General features: G+C 35.1%; 1 protein-coding gene across 1 annotated transcript; it reads left to right on the forward strand.

Annotated features, from left to right (window-relative positions):
* The first annotated feature begins 3,283 nt into the window (after positions 1-3,283).
* Positions 3,284-8,369, forward strand: LOC142607541 (transcription factor Pur-alpha 1). The gene is made up of 5 exons (XM_075779079.1): positions 3,284-3,859; positions 3,953-4,000; positions 7,263-7,403; positions 7,525-7,767; positions 7,884-8,369. Exons 1-5 carry the CDS (start codon positions 3,530-3,532, stop codon positions 8,034-8,036), a joined length of 915 nt encoding a protein of 304 aa, XP_075635194.1. The 5' UTR covers positions 3,284-3,529; the 3' UTR covers positions 8,037-8,369.
* The last annotated feature ends 10,087 nt before the right edge of the window (positions 8,370-18,456 follow it).

Here is an 18,456-nt window from a genome sequence, read left to right on the forward strand (position 1 = left end):
GATAAATTTGGTAGTCAAAAAGGCTTGACAAAGAGATAGGGCCAAACGACTAGTAGTTTAAGGTCATGCTAGTTTTTTTTCCCCTGTTATACAAGGGCAGGTGCAGTTGATAGAGTAGACATCATATCTTGAAATTCTATATGAGTTCCAATTAGCTCAAGTAGTAAAATCTCTATGATTGTATAAAAGATTTGGGGATCAATCTCCACCTACACCAAAAACTAGTTGGAGTCTTAGTCTAATGATAAAGAATTATTATCAAGAGCGGACGCTATAAGTTGAAACTCTCTCAAAACAAAATGTTGAGATTCTATCTTATCTATTAAAAAATATATACAGAAGGCGGTCAATGGTAATCCTTAAAATAGAATTGGTTTGGTGACTATTAATCCAAATGTAGCAAAACAAGGAGAGAAAAAAATACTCCTAATATGGATTACTTCTTGCTTTTTTCTATTTCTTTTTTTGAGCAAATACTAAATGTGTCTTTCATTATTGACTTATCTTGAAATTGCTCAAATATAGTTATACATGTATCAACTATCGAGATGATTTGCCAAGAATCTTATAGTTTACTTGTAGTTTAGTGATATTACATTCCCTCATTTATAAGGAGAATTAGGATTCAAATAAGTTATTCTCATGATTATAATTAGGGGTGTTGAAGCCCCAATCCGACTAGCAAGATTAACTAGCATAGCACTGCTTGAACTGCTTAATGGGGCTACCGAAGGTGAATGGGGTGGCGGTTAGAGGTGAGTGTGGCTTTTTGACGTCGCACAACGCAATTGTTGACCATGAATCTGCGATTCCAACTATACCAACTATTGGAAAATTTAGATCCCGGTTGATAAAATTAACAAGTTTTAAACCCAAGTTGTTAATTAGATTTATTATGTATAAAACTTGTTAAAACAAACAAATATCAATATCATGTCAATATCATACACAGCAGAAAATTAAATAGGACAAGATATGATGACCCATGATTGAAACAAACTAGCTTCACAGTAAAAAACCTGAGGGGAAACCTTCCCGAAAAGAAATTCACTATAGTAAGAAGAAGTTTCAGATCTAGTACAAAATCTTTGTCCCCATACTCTACAATTCCTGTAGATGAACTCATAGCAGAAACCTTCTATCTCTTCAAAACCTCTGAACTCTTCAATATATGAACGTCACCCTTTTGATTCACAAATTCCAGTACGTAACTAATTCCTTTGCAAGAATCTCAGTACGTGACTCATTCACCAACTTAAGGAAGAAAAATGTTGGCAACAAAGTTCTTCACTTCATCAACAATGAAGATCAAGAAGCACTTGGTTACAAAACCTTAAGGCGTAAAGGTGCAGTAGCTTCTTTCAGAGAGAATAAGGCACTCGGTTACTTTTGCATATTTTCTCCTTGTTATCTCTCATGTGACGGTCTTTAAAATAAGCCTTATATATGTCTAGGGTTGTGAGAAAAAAAAAACCTTACACATACATGTTAGCATGAGCCAAAAGTCATATTTGAAAATTTTGATTTCGTAATTCTCGATAAATACAATATTTGTCAACAGCTGTCAAGACCTTGATAGATAGCTATTTGTCGAGAGTTGTTGAACTTTAATGAATCAACACTTCTTCACTTGTTTCTTGGATAGATTTGCATGACTTCAATACTAGACTTGAACTTTTGTTCTTTGAAGTATTAAACACATCATAAATTTACTCAATTACAAGTAAAGTGCATTTTGTCAAATGATTAGTCAATTTTAATGATATATGTTCCTAACATGAATCACATATTTCCTAACACCAACCAATTGATGATATATATATATATATATACATTACTCATGATCTAGTGATCTGTTCCTTTCCATTTCATGCATATCATTTTTTTTTTTTACTTTCCTAGATGACCAAATCTATTCCTCTCCATCTCTTTCTTAGTGAGACATTGTCGACTACTAGGTGCGGTGGTCATGTTACAACTTACAATCCATACTTGCAAATCGTGTTACAACTCATGTAGATTGAAGTTCTCTTAGTCAATTTGAGCAAATTATGTTGCTATTTGATCATAGCATTGTATAATTCAATGTGCTTTTAGTTAGATGATCAAAGCACTATGAGATTTTTAGACTCATATGCCTTTTTTGTGTTATGTGATTATGGATTTCAATCTTTTTGATATGTGGCTAAAGGTTAGTGGGTTTCAATTAGCTTTGTGTTTGTAGATTTTGATTTGGTTTTGTAGACGTATGTTGGAATTCGACTGTCCAATCGATAGAACCGGTTGTCCCCATAGCTTAAATTCTAATCCCTATGGTGTAGTGGTGGTTATATTTTTTTTAGAAAACTAATCATCACAATTTGGCTTAAAAATCCCCTAAAACTCGACTGTACCAACCAATATTCACCTCTAATTATATATATAGAGGGTAGTGCTTATCATATCTATCCTATCACACACATTCTTACACACATATTTGAATAACACGTAACATGCATTTAAGTGTGTATAATAAAATAATTTAGTGGGGTTAGCCGAGTGGTTGGGCACTCGGTCTCAAAGTGGCTGTCTTGGATTTGATTAGGAGCTCCTTAGTTCAAGTCCGAGTACTGATTTACCCCGTTGTAAGCTCATCTGTCGCAAAAGTGATTAATTTCTTGTTGAAAATTTTAGTATAAAAAAACATGTTGAAAAAGACCTTTTGGGTGAGTAGGGGGAGGGGGGGACAGATAAAAAACAAAAGAAAATGGGCAGCAGCAGCGAGTTCAAGGATGATTCCGCAAGGGAAGCCGCGTCCATTCCAAAAATCAATGAAACCTGAAAGACGACATCTGGAAATGGAAGGGAAAGAAAGAAGGAACAATTGGGTGTAAAGTCAAAAAAGTCATTTTAGAAAGGCAGGGTAACTTCCCGTCAGGGATCAAAAAGTTAGGATGAGAATCTAGTATAATACTATAAAATTAACTCTGCTTTCAGAAACAAAAAAAACCACCAAAAAACACTCTGTTTTAAAGCAAAATGAATACCAAAATAATAACAGTGAAGAGTAACAATTAATGAGGGTAGAAAACAAAAATTCGCCAATTCTGGTCCTAATATTTTTATAATAAATACTAAGTAGTTTTATTGTTAATGATTATTATTAACAGTAGAAAGTAATTTGAGTAGCGAGTTCAAATTAGAATTAATAACAACTATTTTTTACAAATTTATTGTAAGGTGTGCGTATAGTATTTCTCAACACGATATATTTGTTTTTGTTGTTTTTTTTTTTGAAAGAAATAAATAATTAGAAATTGAAAATAGCGTAAAAATGAAAACGAGACCAAGTCAATTCCCACCATCTCCCCATTCATCCTCATCCTCCTCTAAGTCTAACTCTGCTACAAACCCCTAAATTTTACCAAAAACCACAAAACCAACCACAATTTTACACATTAGTGCCCTTAGTACAATTCACCAATTATTGTTCAGATCTACTGCTCATAGCTCGCATAGCTCAAAACCCAATTCAGTTTTTTTTTTTGGAATGGAGGGGAATTCAGGCGGTGGAGGAGGTGGTGGTGGTGGAGGTAGCGGAGGAGCAGGAGCTGGAGGCGGAGGAGGAGGAGGAGGAGGAATAGGAAACGACGTGGAGTTGCTTTGTAAAACGCTGCAAGTAGAACACAAGTTGTTCTACTTCGATCTCAAGGAAAACCCTCGAGGCCGTTATCTCAAGATCTCCGAGAAGACCTCCGCCACTAGGTCTACCATCATCGTCCCTTTCTCCGGCATTTCCTGGTTCCTTGATCTCTTCAATTACTACGTCAATTCCGAAGATCAAGACGTTTTCAGCAAAGAATTACAGCTCGATACCAAGGCAAACTACAAAACTTTTTTTCTTCTTCTCCTCTCTTTTATATACATTTCGTTGTTATTCTCAATTGAAAACATTTTTTTTTTACTTTCTCAGGTCTTTTACTTCGACATTGGCCAAAATCGGAGAGGTCGTTTCTTGAAGGTATATCTGAATTGAAATTCACTCTTCATTATTTATTAACCGTGCGCGTTTACTACTTTTTCAGTGTACAAAGCTCTCATTTCTGTTATTTTGTTATGCGATTATATGATATCTCAGGAAAGAGATTTTATCAACCGTTTTGACCTTACTACTGTATCAGAAATAAAACAGAATTAAGAAGTCCCTAATTAGTAGCTTGTTACTCTCTTAACAATTTAAGATTTAAGGTTTTTGAGTTAGACTTTGTACTGCCAAAACATGCACACAATCAGGCACATGTTAAAGTTTATTGAAAATCTTATGGATGTGCTCACATTTATCAAGAATTTTAGTATGTCGATGGATACAATTTTTTTTTTTTAAGCGAGAGGCGTGTGATTCACAATTGCGTTCTATGCTTGCGTCCTTTTATTAGACCTTTTTATTGTCTATATGAGTTGTGAGTTTTCGGAAACTGCTTGAAAAGTCAGAAGCTTGCCTAATGATGAGGGTTACCTAAGTACTTTAACTTCTAGGGAGGACAAATTAGCAGTTTTGCTTGCTTTTTAATGCAACTGGTTAATGACTACCCTAATGCACATGTTTTCTGTAAGCCTTATAATAAATTCATATATCTAACTACAACATGAGTATTCATGCTCACCATTGATGCATATCTAATTATTCCTGGTCTATGAGCCTTTGTTTTTTGTCTTATATTGCTTTGACGGTTTATGCAGCTCACAACCAATGTTAGGTTAGATGAATGTGTTACACTAATATGCTGAAAACGACTAAAATCAGTTACAACTTCATCCCTGGACATAGCTTAGGCGGTAAAAGGGTTGGTTGGAGTGGGGGCTGGGGGAATTGGATGATGAACTCTGACCTTGAGCTACTGTTGAATGATGATGTTGAAAATGCATGACATATATCATAGGAGCTATTATATTGTAACTGGACATAACACGTCTCCCAACTACCAAATATAGTTGTTTAGTGGATTTGCATTAGTCTTACACTTTGTATTATAATTTTACTAGATTTATTCCTGTATTTTCATTTCATCTCTACACACATGTATGTGTTCATCAGTATCAGGTGCAGAGCCAGTGCATTAGAAGAAAAAAAGGGGGGGGGGGGGAGATTTTATGAGATTTAAGATTAGGTAGCCATACAAGGAACAAGTTATTTTTCGCTAAAAATTGTTCCTGGATGTAAAGCAACTTTAAACAATTCCAAATAGCTCAAGCTACAATATAGATCTGCCATCTTTGTTCCTACTTGTGCTATGGAAGATAATTCACTAATTCAAATATAAATCCTTGAATAAAATTTTCGCCAATGTATTTGAGGGGTTTGCGTTTCACTAAGCACCCCAGTTTGAGAGACCGTTTTATATAATCCAAATTATATGATGCTTGGGGGTTAACATCTCACTATGCAGATAGAGTAGCACTTTAACATGCTTTCTGCCTGCCTAGGTTGGGAGCAGGGCCTAGGGAGCCCGTCAGGTACATTGCTAACTTATCTCTAAGAAGGGATGACTCAACTAAATTCCTTGTATCATACAAGCTCTTCCTTGAGTCACTTTGAGAATGTTTAAGGATCTTGGCTTGGTGGCTAAAGTTAAGTGTTGTGCTCAGCCTTGAGAGGTGCAATCATCCACAACCTTTCTGAGGAAGTTGGGCTTACATTTCTTCCCTATTACTTGTTACTCTCTCACGTGTTCCTCTGGGACACTTGACTCTCTCTCTGTGGACTGAGCCATGCTTGAAATGATTCCAGTTGGCTAGATGATGGCATGGGGGATCTCATTGGCTAAGATGACACCTTCTACTGCTATAATTACCCCATGTGCTGGAATTTTTTGTTTCTCATTCATTGATTCACTCACTAGAGAAAGAGGGAGCTTTTTTAAATTTTTTATAATTAATAACGCAATTTTATTATACCCAAAAAAAATCACCCAAGTATGCAGGATGTATACAACTAGGGACCAATACAATCAAACACACAAATTATAAAGATCCATCAAATCACAAACCAAACATATAGAATGACTTCCTACAACAGATATCCATGACAACAAAGTTTTAAAGAAAAAAGATTTAAGATTCGTTAAAGTCCTCTCAAAATCCTCAAATCTTCGGCTATTTCTCTCCTGCCAAATGCACTACATCAAACAATGAGGAATAGCCATCCAAATGACACCATTGCAATGACGCCCAAACTTCCCTTTCCAACCACTGTCTTTGGCATCACCAATGTATTCCAAACAAAGCGAACACCATAGTCCACAGCTCAGTAGCTGTAGGACAATGAAGTAACAGATGGTCTAGTGATTCCCTGTTATTTTTTCACATATAACACCAATCCAATATCCAAACATTTCTTTTTCGTAAATTATCAATTGTTGAAGTTTTCCCCAAAGATGCAGTCCAAAAAAAAAAAAAAAGACTCTAGAAGGAACTTTTGGCTTCCATATACTTTTCCAAGGGAATTAGTGATTACTAGCAGTATTCAAAACCCGATAATAGCTACAAACCTTAAAAACCCCTTCTCTTAGCTGGCTGCCAACACATGTTATCCTCCCCCCCTCCCATCACAGACACACCATAATATCCATAAAATTGCACTGCTCAAAATATTTCCTGGAGCCTTTTTTACCCCTTTAATAGGGCTTTCAGAGATACAGCAAAAGGACAGCCGAAAACAAGCAAAATATATCCCACAAAATCATCCTATGAAATCCTCAACAACATTAAGGATTGAATTTAAAATTAAAAAATGAATTTGGAAAGATTCTAAAATAATTTTGGTTATGCTCCTTTCTCTCTCAATGCACCTTCTCTTTCAAATCCAAAGACCCAGAACAATCTTCTCTAAAATAGTTTTCTCTCTACACCAGACCTCCAAAAAGTTTGTTGGTAGTAACATAACAATGAACCCACAAGAATCTTACTACCAAATCACCATCCTCTTTGTGAAGCACCTTTGACCATTTGAATTTATCTTTCCCACCTGCTGAGTAGCTTTCGGCAACTTTCTGGCCTAGCTGTCACTGATACCGGATTGTTGACTATAATGGCAGTTTCTTTTGCCTTATAAATGTTATGTCTAAATCTATGACCCGTTACTTACACCTGTTAACTGAGATACTAATTGTTCTAATCTTGCTTTGCATGAAGTCTAGCAATCACGAACGAGAGAAGGAATTTTAAGCTAGACTCTCATTTTTGTTTCCCTTATGCTAATGGCTCTAATTGATCATTTTGTGCAGGTATCTGAAGCCTCTGTAAGTAGAAATCGCAGTACAATCATTGTTCCTGCAGGAAGCACCCGGGATGAAGGGTGGGCAGCATTTAGGAACATTTTGGCAGAAATCAATGAAGCATCAAGGCTTTTCATACTGCCAAATCAGGTATTCTTGTTTTTTCATTAACAAACTCCTCTCCTTCCAGTTTTCACAGTGAAATTATTGCCAACTATAAAAGGGGTCTCACACTTATTCTTCCCTCTCTCCACCTTAACATTACTTGCAGCCAAGTTCTGAATCTTCGGAACGTCTTGTTGGGCTTTCTGATGATGTAGGTGCTGGCTTCATTTCTGGCCACAGTAGTCAACCTGCCCCAAGTTCTGACTTGAATGTGGACAGATCAGTCGAATTGCCGGCACAAGATGAAATAGGTAACATGGGGGTTTCAAAAGTAATTAGAGCAGATCAAAAGAGATTCTTCTTTGATCTTGGGAGCAATAACAGAGGCCATTTCTTAAGGATATCTGAGGTATGCCCATGGAAAACTTATCTTTGAGATGCTTCAGAGGATTTATATGTGTAATTTCTTATTGAAGATTGATGATGTAAAATACATATGCATATTAATCCTATGAAAAATTGCAGGTTGCCGGTTCCGATCGGTCCTCCATCATTCTCCCGTTGTCAGGGTTGAAGCAGTTCCACGAAATAGTGGGCCACTTTGTGGAGATTACCAAAGACCGAATTGAAGGAATGACAGGCGCAAATGTTCGGACAGTGGATCCTCCTCAAAGATGAAGATGAATGCTAGTCTTGGGTTTGGTGATAAAACAAATAAATCCATTTTGTCAAGTTTGTTTTAGAGCCACAGATAGGTGTTTGATTAGATGTGCAATTATGCTCTCAGTTGTGCTTTGTTATTTTCTTCTCTTCCTTTGTTCTCTCATTCAAGTCTGAAAATAATCAAATTTCTGTTTGATCAACAGAAGTTTCGAAGTTGCTTTGCCAAGCGTAGTTTCGAACAGGGAATAACAGAAAAAGGAAAAAAAAATTGTAATTGTCAGCTTGATAGTGTGGCACCACGTTACATTATATTAATAATGCTCATTCAAGATGTGATTTCTTTCGTTACTGTACAAGATATTTGTCATGGTTACCATTAGATTCCAAGCTTGTAATGCAGGTTATTGGTTACACCTGTTTTAACTCTTAACCATTATTAGCTGTAGATTGCAAGAATTTCAACTGAGGCCTAGCCAATTGTACATTTATTACACATTGGGGAAACCTAGCAAAAGCTAAAAGGAAATATGCATTGGCAAATCTCTCTCTGATTGTTGGGCCTTCTATGATCAACAGTAAAATTTTATCAAAATTGCCACATCTTTGAGCTAGTGACACTGTACTTTAGTAGTAACTTTAGACTTCTACTCCTAGTCTCCTTGTAATCTTTATTCTCATTAATTTTCTATGCTGCATGCTGCGAAGAATTTCCTTGATTTTCAATTGCCTTTTGTGTTCATCCTGCATCCAGAAATGAAAAATATTTGAAGGTAATTAGGATTGAACCAATTTGAAAACATAGTACAAACTATGCTTAACACTGCTATGTAATGTTGGGAGCTTTTGACATAATGTTTTTTTAATTAAAAAAAATGATAGTTTGGTGTCGAGTTAAAATTATTTGGTGTGATGGCTGTTTTGACATTGGTTTTCAAGATAAGACTTTCTGATTTTGAAATGGTATCATAAACTATTTTTTATATTTTTGAGTTGGCAAAATTGACTTTATTATTATTTTTTATGTCCCCACTCCACACGATGTTACCTTTTTATTCTGTTGAGTTGGCTTATTCGACTTGGACTATTTTTTTCTATATCCATGTCAAAACTAGTAGGTAAATCGTGTATTGATTCTTTATCAGTTTTAAAGCCAATTCATTGCAGATCACCTTTTTTTTTTTCCTGGTCAAAGATCAGTTCTTTGTCTCAATGTTTTCACATTGATAATTTTTTTTGCAGATGAAGAGATGTTGAAGGAGCTTCTTTGTTGTGAAAAATCGGACTGCACAGGATTTAAGAAAGGAAAAGAGAGAAATCAACATATTGGATTCACGTAATTATGTAGGGTGCCCACGTCCACAAAAGCGAGCGGCTTATAATTCATTATAAGAAAAAAAAAAAAAAAAGGTTACAATAGTTTTTATACATAATAATCCAACTTGGTACGAATTTTCAAAATACCCTTATAACCAAGGCACCCAACTCAAAGGTCCAATAACAAGTATGAACTCCAACATTCTTACTTATGAAACAAATCTTGCTACATCTATATATAACTGGTTTATCAAGAGTTCACAAGAAAAGTACTTCAAATTGTTGATTTATTGCCAGAGTTGGCTAAGAACTATTAGTTCATTACTAAACGGATTTATAAAAAAAAAAAAAAAAAAAAAAATTGTTTTAATACTCCACAAGAAAGTTATCATATGTTTTTCAATTATGTTCCTATCTAAAACATTGTTGGATAAAATGATGACACAGTTTGGGCGCATGTGCGGGTCTATATGGGTTGGGGCCTATATGTCCAATATTATAAAAGTCAAGGGGGGAAGGGGAGGAAAAATGATGGCCTAGTGTTTCTCCCTAGGCCACTATTTCCTTATCTCTCCAAATTGGGGAGAAAATGAGGGAGGGAGGGAGTCTTAGATGGAAATTTACCCATCCACTTCTCTTCTCCTTTCACTTAGTTTTTTTATTATAAAAATTAGGGTTTATATTTTTTGTGCTTATAAACTATTAATATTTTTTTTCCTATATAGGGATATGAGAGTAAATTTATACAAACTATATTTTTTATCATTTCATTTTACTTTTTAACCTAATAAAAGATTTTTTATTCTTCCACTTTTCTACCCTCTTAATAAAAAAATATATATATAAAAGAAAAAACTAAAGTTTTCTATCTCCAACTTTTTCCACCCAACCAATCAGAGCCTTAATGATTGGTCATATGTTTAAAATTGAAACTTAAAGGCCGACACATCAACGTAAATTGTCAAGATTCCTTTTAAGAAAGAGATGAGATAGAGTCGACAAGATCAATTTGATATTCAAAGTCATTTTCTTGTCAAAGCGGTTAATGAATGACACATGGTAATAAGGCATAATGCATGCAATTTTCAATCTTCCCGCTAGAAGTTTAGGTAGGGTTTTTTTGTTGTTGTAATAGTAGTAGTAGTAGTGAGGGAGAGGAATGGATTTTATAAGATTAAGGGAAGAGAATAGTGGGTATCTCTTTTGAATAGGTCTATAGTTCGATTCCTATCTCAATTTGTTGGGTTTTGGTTAGATTGCCCAGGCCTAGCCCTTCTTGTTGTACTTTTGAGTTGTTTGATAAATAAAATATTTATTCAGGAAAAAAGAGAGTTAAAGATTACTATAGATTTTAATTAGCTTAGTTGGTATTTTCTTGAAATATTAAAGGATTTGTGTTTAAATAAATTAATTAGTATTTTAATTTGATGATAAAAATAATCATTATAAATTGGATGTTATAGGTTTAAATTCTATCATAACAATTAAAAAAGAAAAAAAAGAAGAGAGAGAGAGAGAGAGAGCGCCCTTTAAATTTAGGTCAAATCTTTCAAGTTTCATTTTTTTTTTCTCATTTTTGTGCCTAAATAAAATATAAAATATAATTAATAATAGTATAAAAAAAAAAAAAAAAAAGGTTCATAACCACCTTGACCAAAACTGCTGTGACATGTGAATCGTCATTGCCACAACTGATTCCCAAGCCACCACATATTGTAGAACCACAAATCATTTCAACCGAGCCTACATCAAATTTCGAAACCTTTTTCTCTCTATAATAAGACCACCAAATACTTTAATCCTTACATACCCAACACATGTCTTAAATCCTCACACCAGAAAGAATGCACCAAATAAAAAACAAGCCCTGGTGAGGTGAGGTCTCAAATCTGAAATCAGCCAAATTTTTTTAATTTTTTTGGAGAGAGGAAGTCAACCAAATAACCAAACAAAAACTTATCCAAGGTAATGGACGGAATGATTAAATTGACAACAAATGTAAACTTTAAGGACGAAAAGACCAAATATTAAACTTTAGAGATGAAACAAATTATCCAAACGTAAATGATGTAGATTATATTTTTACCATTTTTTTCCCAATAATTGTTGAGATAAATTACAATTTGTGTAACATCATTTTTCTTTTCTTTTTTTGGTTAAAACATCATTTTTCATTATCAATCAGGAATTTTTTATATCCATAACTTTATTGCAAAAGAATATTATTATTATTATTATTATTTTTTGTGGGGGAGGATATTTATACTTGTACTTTGTACTTTCCAGATGAATCACAGCAATGTTGATGGCAACCATTCGAAGGGGTTGTCAGACAGAGAATCCCAGTTGAATGATAGAGACCAATAAGTGGTGACCCTTTCTTTCCTCTGGAAAACTTGATGCTTGGATTCCGGTTTCACTCACTTGTCAGCAAGCAGTAACAGTGGGGTTCCACTCATGCAGGCATATATGGCCTCTCTGAGTCTGACTGAGTGAAGACTGTTAGTCCTCATGAGCCTATCAGTGGAACAACTGAAAAAGCTTCCTCTCCTACCACTATGACTACCGCTTGTTTCCTTCACAAAAAGATAGCTAGGGGTCCATCTATAACCATTCCCTTTCCCCATTCATGCAAAAATTACAGTTACTTTTATAATTACTAATGCATGCCATATGGTTAGTAAACTATTTTATGAAAAAAAATATTGTCGGAAATTAAAAAAATTGTCAAATTTTTTGACAGCTTTTTTAATTTTTGATAAATTTTTTTCTTAAATAGATTGTTAATGTATAATACTTCCTCCTCTCCTAATGAGCAAGTCATTTGTGTGTGCATAGTGCACATACATACCAAGAATGATGAATACTAGTGCACACTTGCAATTTTAGTACAAAAGGTGTGAATGATTTTGTGTAATAAGAGCATTCGCATTGGTTCATGCAAAAATGTCTATTTTAGCATAAAAATTTACTTTTTCTTTTTTATATACCCATTTTTCAAAACACCCAACTTTAGATTGTCTAATTTACACTACATTTCATTAAAGGATTTTGCTAAATGGATGACTTAAGGGCACACATTAACTGGACCTTTCATTAAACTATCAAATTTTCTTGATTTTTAAAATTATTTCTCTTTCTTCACACACAACAACGACCATCTACTCTCTTCCTTTAGAGAATTATGAGGTCCTCATGGTGGACAAGTGACATGGTCCATTATTCCACTAAAAGACTCCCACTCATTTAAAATTGCTGAGTGAGAATTTTTATTAAATAGAAACTAATTACTGACTCAGTAATTTTAAATAAGTGGAAGTTTTTTAGTGGAATCACTTGTCCACCACGAGGACCGTATAATTTCCCCTTCCTTCATCTTCAATATATGTAAATAAAGAACAAACAATTAAATACAAAATGAATAGTATCAATGTAGCACGGTTACTGTAGTGAATTTGTAAAATTACGCAATTATATATGGATTGATGTGAGTTATTTTTAGGCAAAACTATGTAAATTTTATACATTTTTTCTATTATACACATATGCTCTAACAAATTAACAAGTGTGAAATACAGGAAATACATGTACTCTGCCACCAAAAAAAAAAGGACTACATGTATAGGGATGTTCTCTTGTGCTTTGGTAACCAATCTATATATGTATATGTTGATGCCCACTTTGGCAAGAAGTCTCAATAACAGGAAGAAGCCCAATAATATGGGAGAAAGGAAGTTATTAAATTGAGAAGAAAACCATTAAGCCCGAATGGCGGGAATAATGGACCATAGGCCTAAAAAATAGTAAAAGGGCCTCAAAGAAAGCAAGTGAGCCTAAAGGAGCCCAGAAAAATAAGTGGTAAACCCATGGGCATTTGAGAAATAGAATGCAAGCAAGAATGGGCCAAAGAGACCCAAAGTAAAGAATTAAGTAAGTAAGGGGTTGGTGGAAAAGCCCATATACCCCGAAGGTAAATGATATGATAATTTGGGCCAGGGAAGCCCAAAAGACTTAGCAAAAGTCCATGGGAATAAAGAATTGAAATAGGCCGAGGATGCCCAAGGAAATGAAACGGCTAACTTTGCCCAAAAGAATGAAATGGGCCAAGGAGAACCGGAAGCGATGAAATGGGCCAAAGGAGCCCAAAATAGCATGAGTATTAACCCAATGATGATATTGGGCCGCTAGAATTGAGAAAAAGAAAAGCATATAGAAGGCCCAAAAGAGGTCCAACAAGCACGAGTTAAATAATAGCATGGCAGGAATATCAAAATGGCCTGGCAAAAGTGTTAACCAACTTGCAAAAAGGGTAAGGAATGGATTAGAGAAGGAAGAGCCCACAATCAAGCAAGGCCCAGCCCAAGAAAGAAGTAAGACATAACGAATGAAAGCTTAGAGACTCATTCACGCCACAAGAGGTCAAAAACGAGTAGCAGAATGTGCAGACGAGCTTTCAGGTCATGGCAAATGCATGAACAACAGACAAGCCATGGACACACATGGAAGTGGAGCAAGCACAAGGTTCAAGCACCATCAACTTGTACCTAGCTAATACAGGAGTGGTGGGCCATAGGTCAGAGGTAAGAGAGGATATGGTCTGGCAGTGGGGAGAAGGGGAGAGCCTATTCTGGGGTTCCCGCTCAAATTCTTTTGAGAGAAATGTCTTGTTGGGATGACATACCACCTAAAAGAGGGAAAGATAAGTTGAAATCACTAAGTGCATGCCATGAGGGATAGTGAGAGAGAATTCCCACCCTTATTTGGATAGGAATGCTACAGTGAGCAAAAAAAAAAAAAAAAGACTTTTTGTCTGGAATGAGATGTGGCACAGCCAGCATAGGTAAGTGGTGATGGCTGGGCAGCTGACAAACCAATGGGTGGTATGGGAAGGACACCTATACCAAGACAAAAGCGGTTAAGGGGTAAAATGGTAAAAACCTAGTGACGATAGATAGTATAAAAGGGGTCTCAGCCGTGCACAATAGATGAGCAACAACAAGAGGAGATAACAACATAACCAGAGAACAACAAAACAAGAGAGTAGAACACTTAGGAAAAAAAAAGGTGTTAGAGAGAAAAATAGAGAGAAAGAGAGAGTAAGCAAGAGTGTGAGAGTGGGCATGCACCAATAGGCTATTCCCTTCTCTCCTTCTAAAAGCCTACCCTCTAGTAAGGATTAAGAGATTTGAGGATAAGCCATTTAGGCCTATTTTCTCAAAGTGGGTAATATCTGTGGCAAAATTTTCCTGTGAGATTGCCCACATTGAAGAGAGGTTCCCTTCCTGGACTTAACTTCGTGGGGAAATCAAGCATGGCAGATTGACCATTCTTCCTTTTATTTTATTGATTAAGCATTAGTGCATTTTCCACTCTTTATTGTTATCATCTTATTTATGTTGCATTTATATTACTGCATTGCTTCTTCTTATATTAAGCTCATCACTTAGTATTTTCTGTTTTCTAGTTGACAGTGAGCATATTCCTTTTGCCGTTGCTATACTACACCTACTCGCTATAACTCTTTTGTAATAGTTTCCTCTGCCATGGGCACGTGACCAAGGTTTTAGCAAAGGGGCTCTAGTTTGTGCACAAGCTGGCTGGGTGTGTTGCAATCAAGCCGGTCCTAACTCTCCTACCCAAAACCATTAGGCCATAGCGTGACAAGAGGTAGCCCAGCCTGCAGTTGCGAAAAAGGCCCACCACAGTGTGTATATATATATAGTTAAAGTTCAGAGAAAATTCAATTAAATTTTAATTGGATTCTCAATTTTGCGCTATGTGTCTCATTTTATTTTTAATTTTGTCCAAAGTAAATTATTGAGTATAAAAATCTTGAAGTCTGAATTCAATTAGATTCTAAATTGGATTTCAATTAGAGTCCAATTAAAGTGTCCATCTAAGTTTTAATTTTTTTTGATAAGTGAATTATTAGGTGCAAAAATCAAAAAGCCTAAAACCAATTAAATTCTAATTATATATATATATATATATACACACACACATATATAGAATAAGAAACCATTACATATTTTAGAAATGTAAGGTTTTAAAAAAATGTAAGCTAATAGCCTAATACCATGTATAATTTGAACATCTTAAAAAAAAGGTTAAATTTAAACCGTATAATTATGATTATTTTTAATTGTAGTAGTGCATATGCACGAAGCTACACTAGTATATAATGGTTAAAAATGTTCCAAATGTTTCATGCAGGTGGAAGAGGATCACTGTTTTTTCCTGAAGAATCTTGTATTGTTGTACGTGCGGTTAGCTTGTGATGCACACTCCCTAATCAAGAAATGATCACCCCAAATAGATTGTGAGGTCTCAATTAGGACCTGTGGACCTCTCTCCGCCAAAATCATAATTCTATCAAATGTAAAAGTTCCACTTGTAAAATTTTTTTCTTAACCAAATAATCTCAAGTAATAATAATTCTTCTTCATCTTCTCATTAATAGAAGCTACCCCTATATTTAATGGTAGATCCTCATATTTAGGGCCAAAATGGGGTTTTACCCCTTTCTTCAAAACTTTCCAGCATTTTGCCCCATTTCTCAAACTATATAGGGATATGCTCCTGTTTTAAAATTCGACATTACAATAATCAAGTTTTTCATAAAACTCAATGATACTATAATTGAGTTTGTATGAGATTTTTGCCACACTGGCTCGCCAGTGTGGCATTTTCATTTTTTTGAATCTGTGCATAACTCGATTACTATAAAATTGAGTTATATACCCAACTATAAAATTATCGAGTTATAAAGAAAAATCGATATCTCTAAAATCGAGTTATGCTTGTGTTATACCATTACATTTGCTCCCATTCAAACTATCTTGCTTTCAGTCTGAACTGAATTCCATTGCTGCTTCACAGATCCACAGTTGCTTCTGGATTGAACTGAAATTTCTATCACCTTAGGTAAAAAACCCATACTAGAATTTTATGGCAATGGTATTTTCATTTGATATTGTACTGAATTTTTTTTTTTTTTTTTTGGTTGAATAAGTGTTATGTGAGTGCATTGGTGTGATTTTGGTTGTTTGTTGTAGTAAATTTTAATCACAAGAGAATGAGAATCTTTAGTATGCAAGAAGTAATCAACTATATACCTTATTTTTCTTAGATTGTTATAAGATGGTTAGTGAAATGAAGGATAACACATAAGTATAAGAATATGATAAGTAGCATTTATGGTCATGTTGATAACTCTAGAAGGCTTTTATTAACAAATCAGCAATGTAAAAGCAATAAAAGTGGTTACTATAGACCAAATTGTATGTTGGTCTCCCTATCTATTATTTGTTAATATGCGTCCATAGGTGGTGGGACTCACATATCATGCATTAATGCATTCCATACTTTAATTGAACGTACATAATCATCATTGTCAGACATTGACAACAACACTATGTCTTACACATAATGTCTAGACATTAACAACAACATCTAATCTTCGTGGGTAGGAATTTTTGGAAATCATCATTACCTGAATTTGAGAATTCTGAAATATCTTTATCATCGTCTAAAGCAGTAATTTCATTAATAGACTTGATAGCTCGCTCTTACGCCTTCCCTGATAGATGTTTCCTAGTCTTTTGGATTGCATGAAAACGGTCTAGTTGCCTTTGCATTTGATTTTTCTCCCGTTCAAGATGAGCAAATATGTTGGTAGGTTCTTCTCTAGGTAACTCGGTTGACCATGCCTGAGGAACTCGTAACCCATGCTATCGACAATACACCTCCAACTCACACCTCTTCTCATATAGCTCTGATCATGGTTGTTCTGCTGTGGTGAACTCTATTGTGGTGGTATTTGTACTCAGTTGTGCAGGTCTGCCAACCATGATGTGTCTGACGCTTCTTAAACTCTCGTATGTGTATAATGGAATATTAACAAACTCTCTTTTCTTTCCAACCCATTTCTCTCCATAATGGATTGTGTATGTCTGTAGTTGTTGCTATGTTGGAACTTGTGATGATGCATTTGTTGAAGTAAATCCAAACTTGTTTCACACTGTACGTTTTGAACTTGAGGCACTGCGACTCATAGCTTAGTCAGTTGAAGAAGTTAGTGGGATAGAAATAATCCATTCAGTATTGTGGTGCATTTATAAGCTCATCTTATGGTCCAAATATCATAATTTTTTATATATATATGAGTATCAGGGCTTGTCATGTCAATATAGGTTAGAAAAACGGTACATGAACGGGAGTACCCATGCTCCCATTGTTACAGTGTATTTCCACATGTGTACAGTAGTATAAGTTAATTATATTTGCATAGTTGCAATGTGCTTGACCTCATCTCTGATTCACATAGAGCCATACATTATGCATCATTGTACGATTATTCTTTTGTTTATGTTACGGGCCGCATGATAAATCTAGCATGTAAAACTACATCAATTTAGAAATGTCTTAATTGTGGACCATGTTATGCAACTATACATTATTTATTAACAGTTGATGCACATTGTTAACTCGATATTTTGATGTTATTGTAGTTAGCGTCAATGGGTGACCCCTATCACTACAGGCCATGCGATGTGTTCACCACGATGGGTCGTTGCTGGGTACTAGAAGATGAATTTAGCTATCCAATCAATCCCAACCTGCGAAATAGTGCACAAGTCCACAATACATGCAATCACTTCTTGTAGCACCCATTTATCAGTCGAACGTGGAGATGTTAGATGAAGAGTAATTGTGTTGTGGTCTACTCGCACTTAAATGTATAACTATTCTCCTTAATGATGTTTTAGATGTAAGTGTGTCACTATTGTTGTATTTATACTGTGTAGGGAACAATGTTTATGTTAAGGGGACAATGTAAACCTTATCATCATTTCCACAAATATGCACGTTTAACACATATTACCTAATTTTTCCTACACAGGATACCATCAATCTGCACATCGACTAACTGGCATTACCAACATTGATAACATAATTCTAGAGATAGTACACACCCTACATAGAACCTAGCTAGGCGATGTAGTACATAAATATTCATTCTGACAAGTAGTCCTCGTAGTTAAGGACACTATTACATTCTGCTTGGGTGAGCTGCCTGTTGATTGCAGCGTCTTGCTCTTCTGCAAGCTGTAGTAGGTGA

The sequence above is a fragment of the Castanea sativa genome, chromosome 8 (genome assembly GCF_040712315.1).
Source record: "Castanea sativa cultivar Marrone di Chiusa Pesio chromosome 8, ASM4071231v1".
Lineage (NCBI taxonomy): Eukaryota > Viridiplantae > Streptophyta > Magnoliopsida > Fagales > Fagaceae > Castanea > Castanea sativa.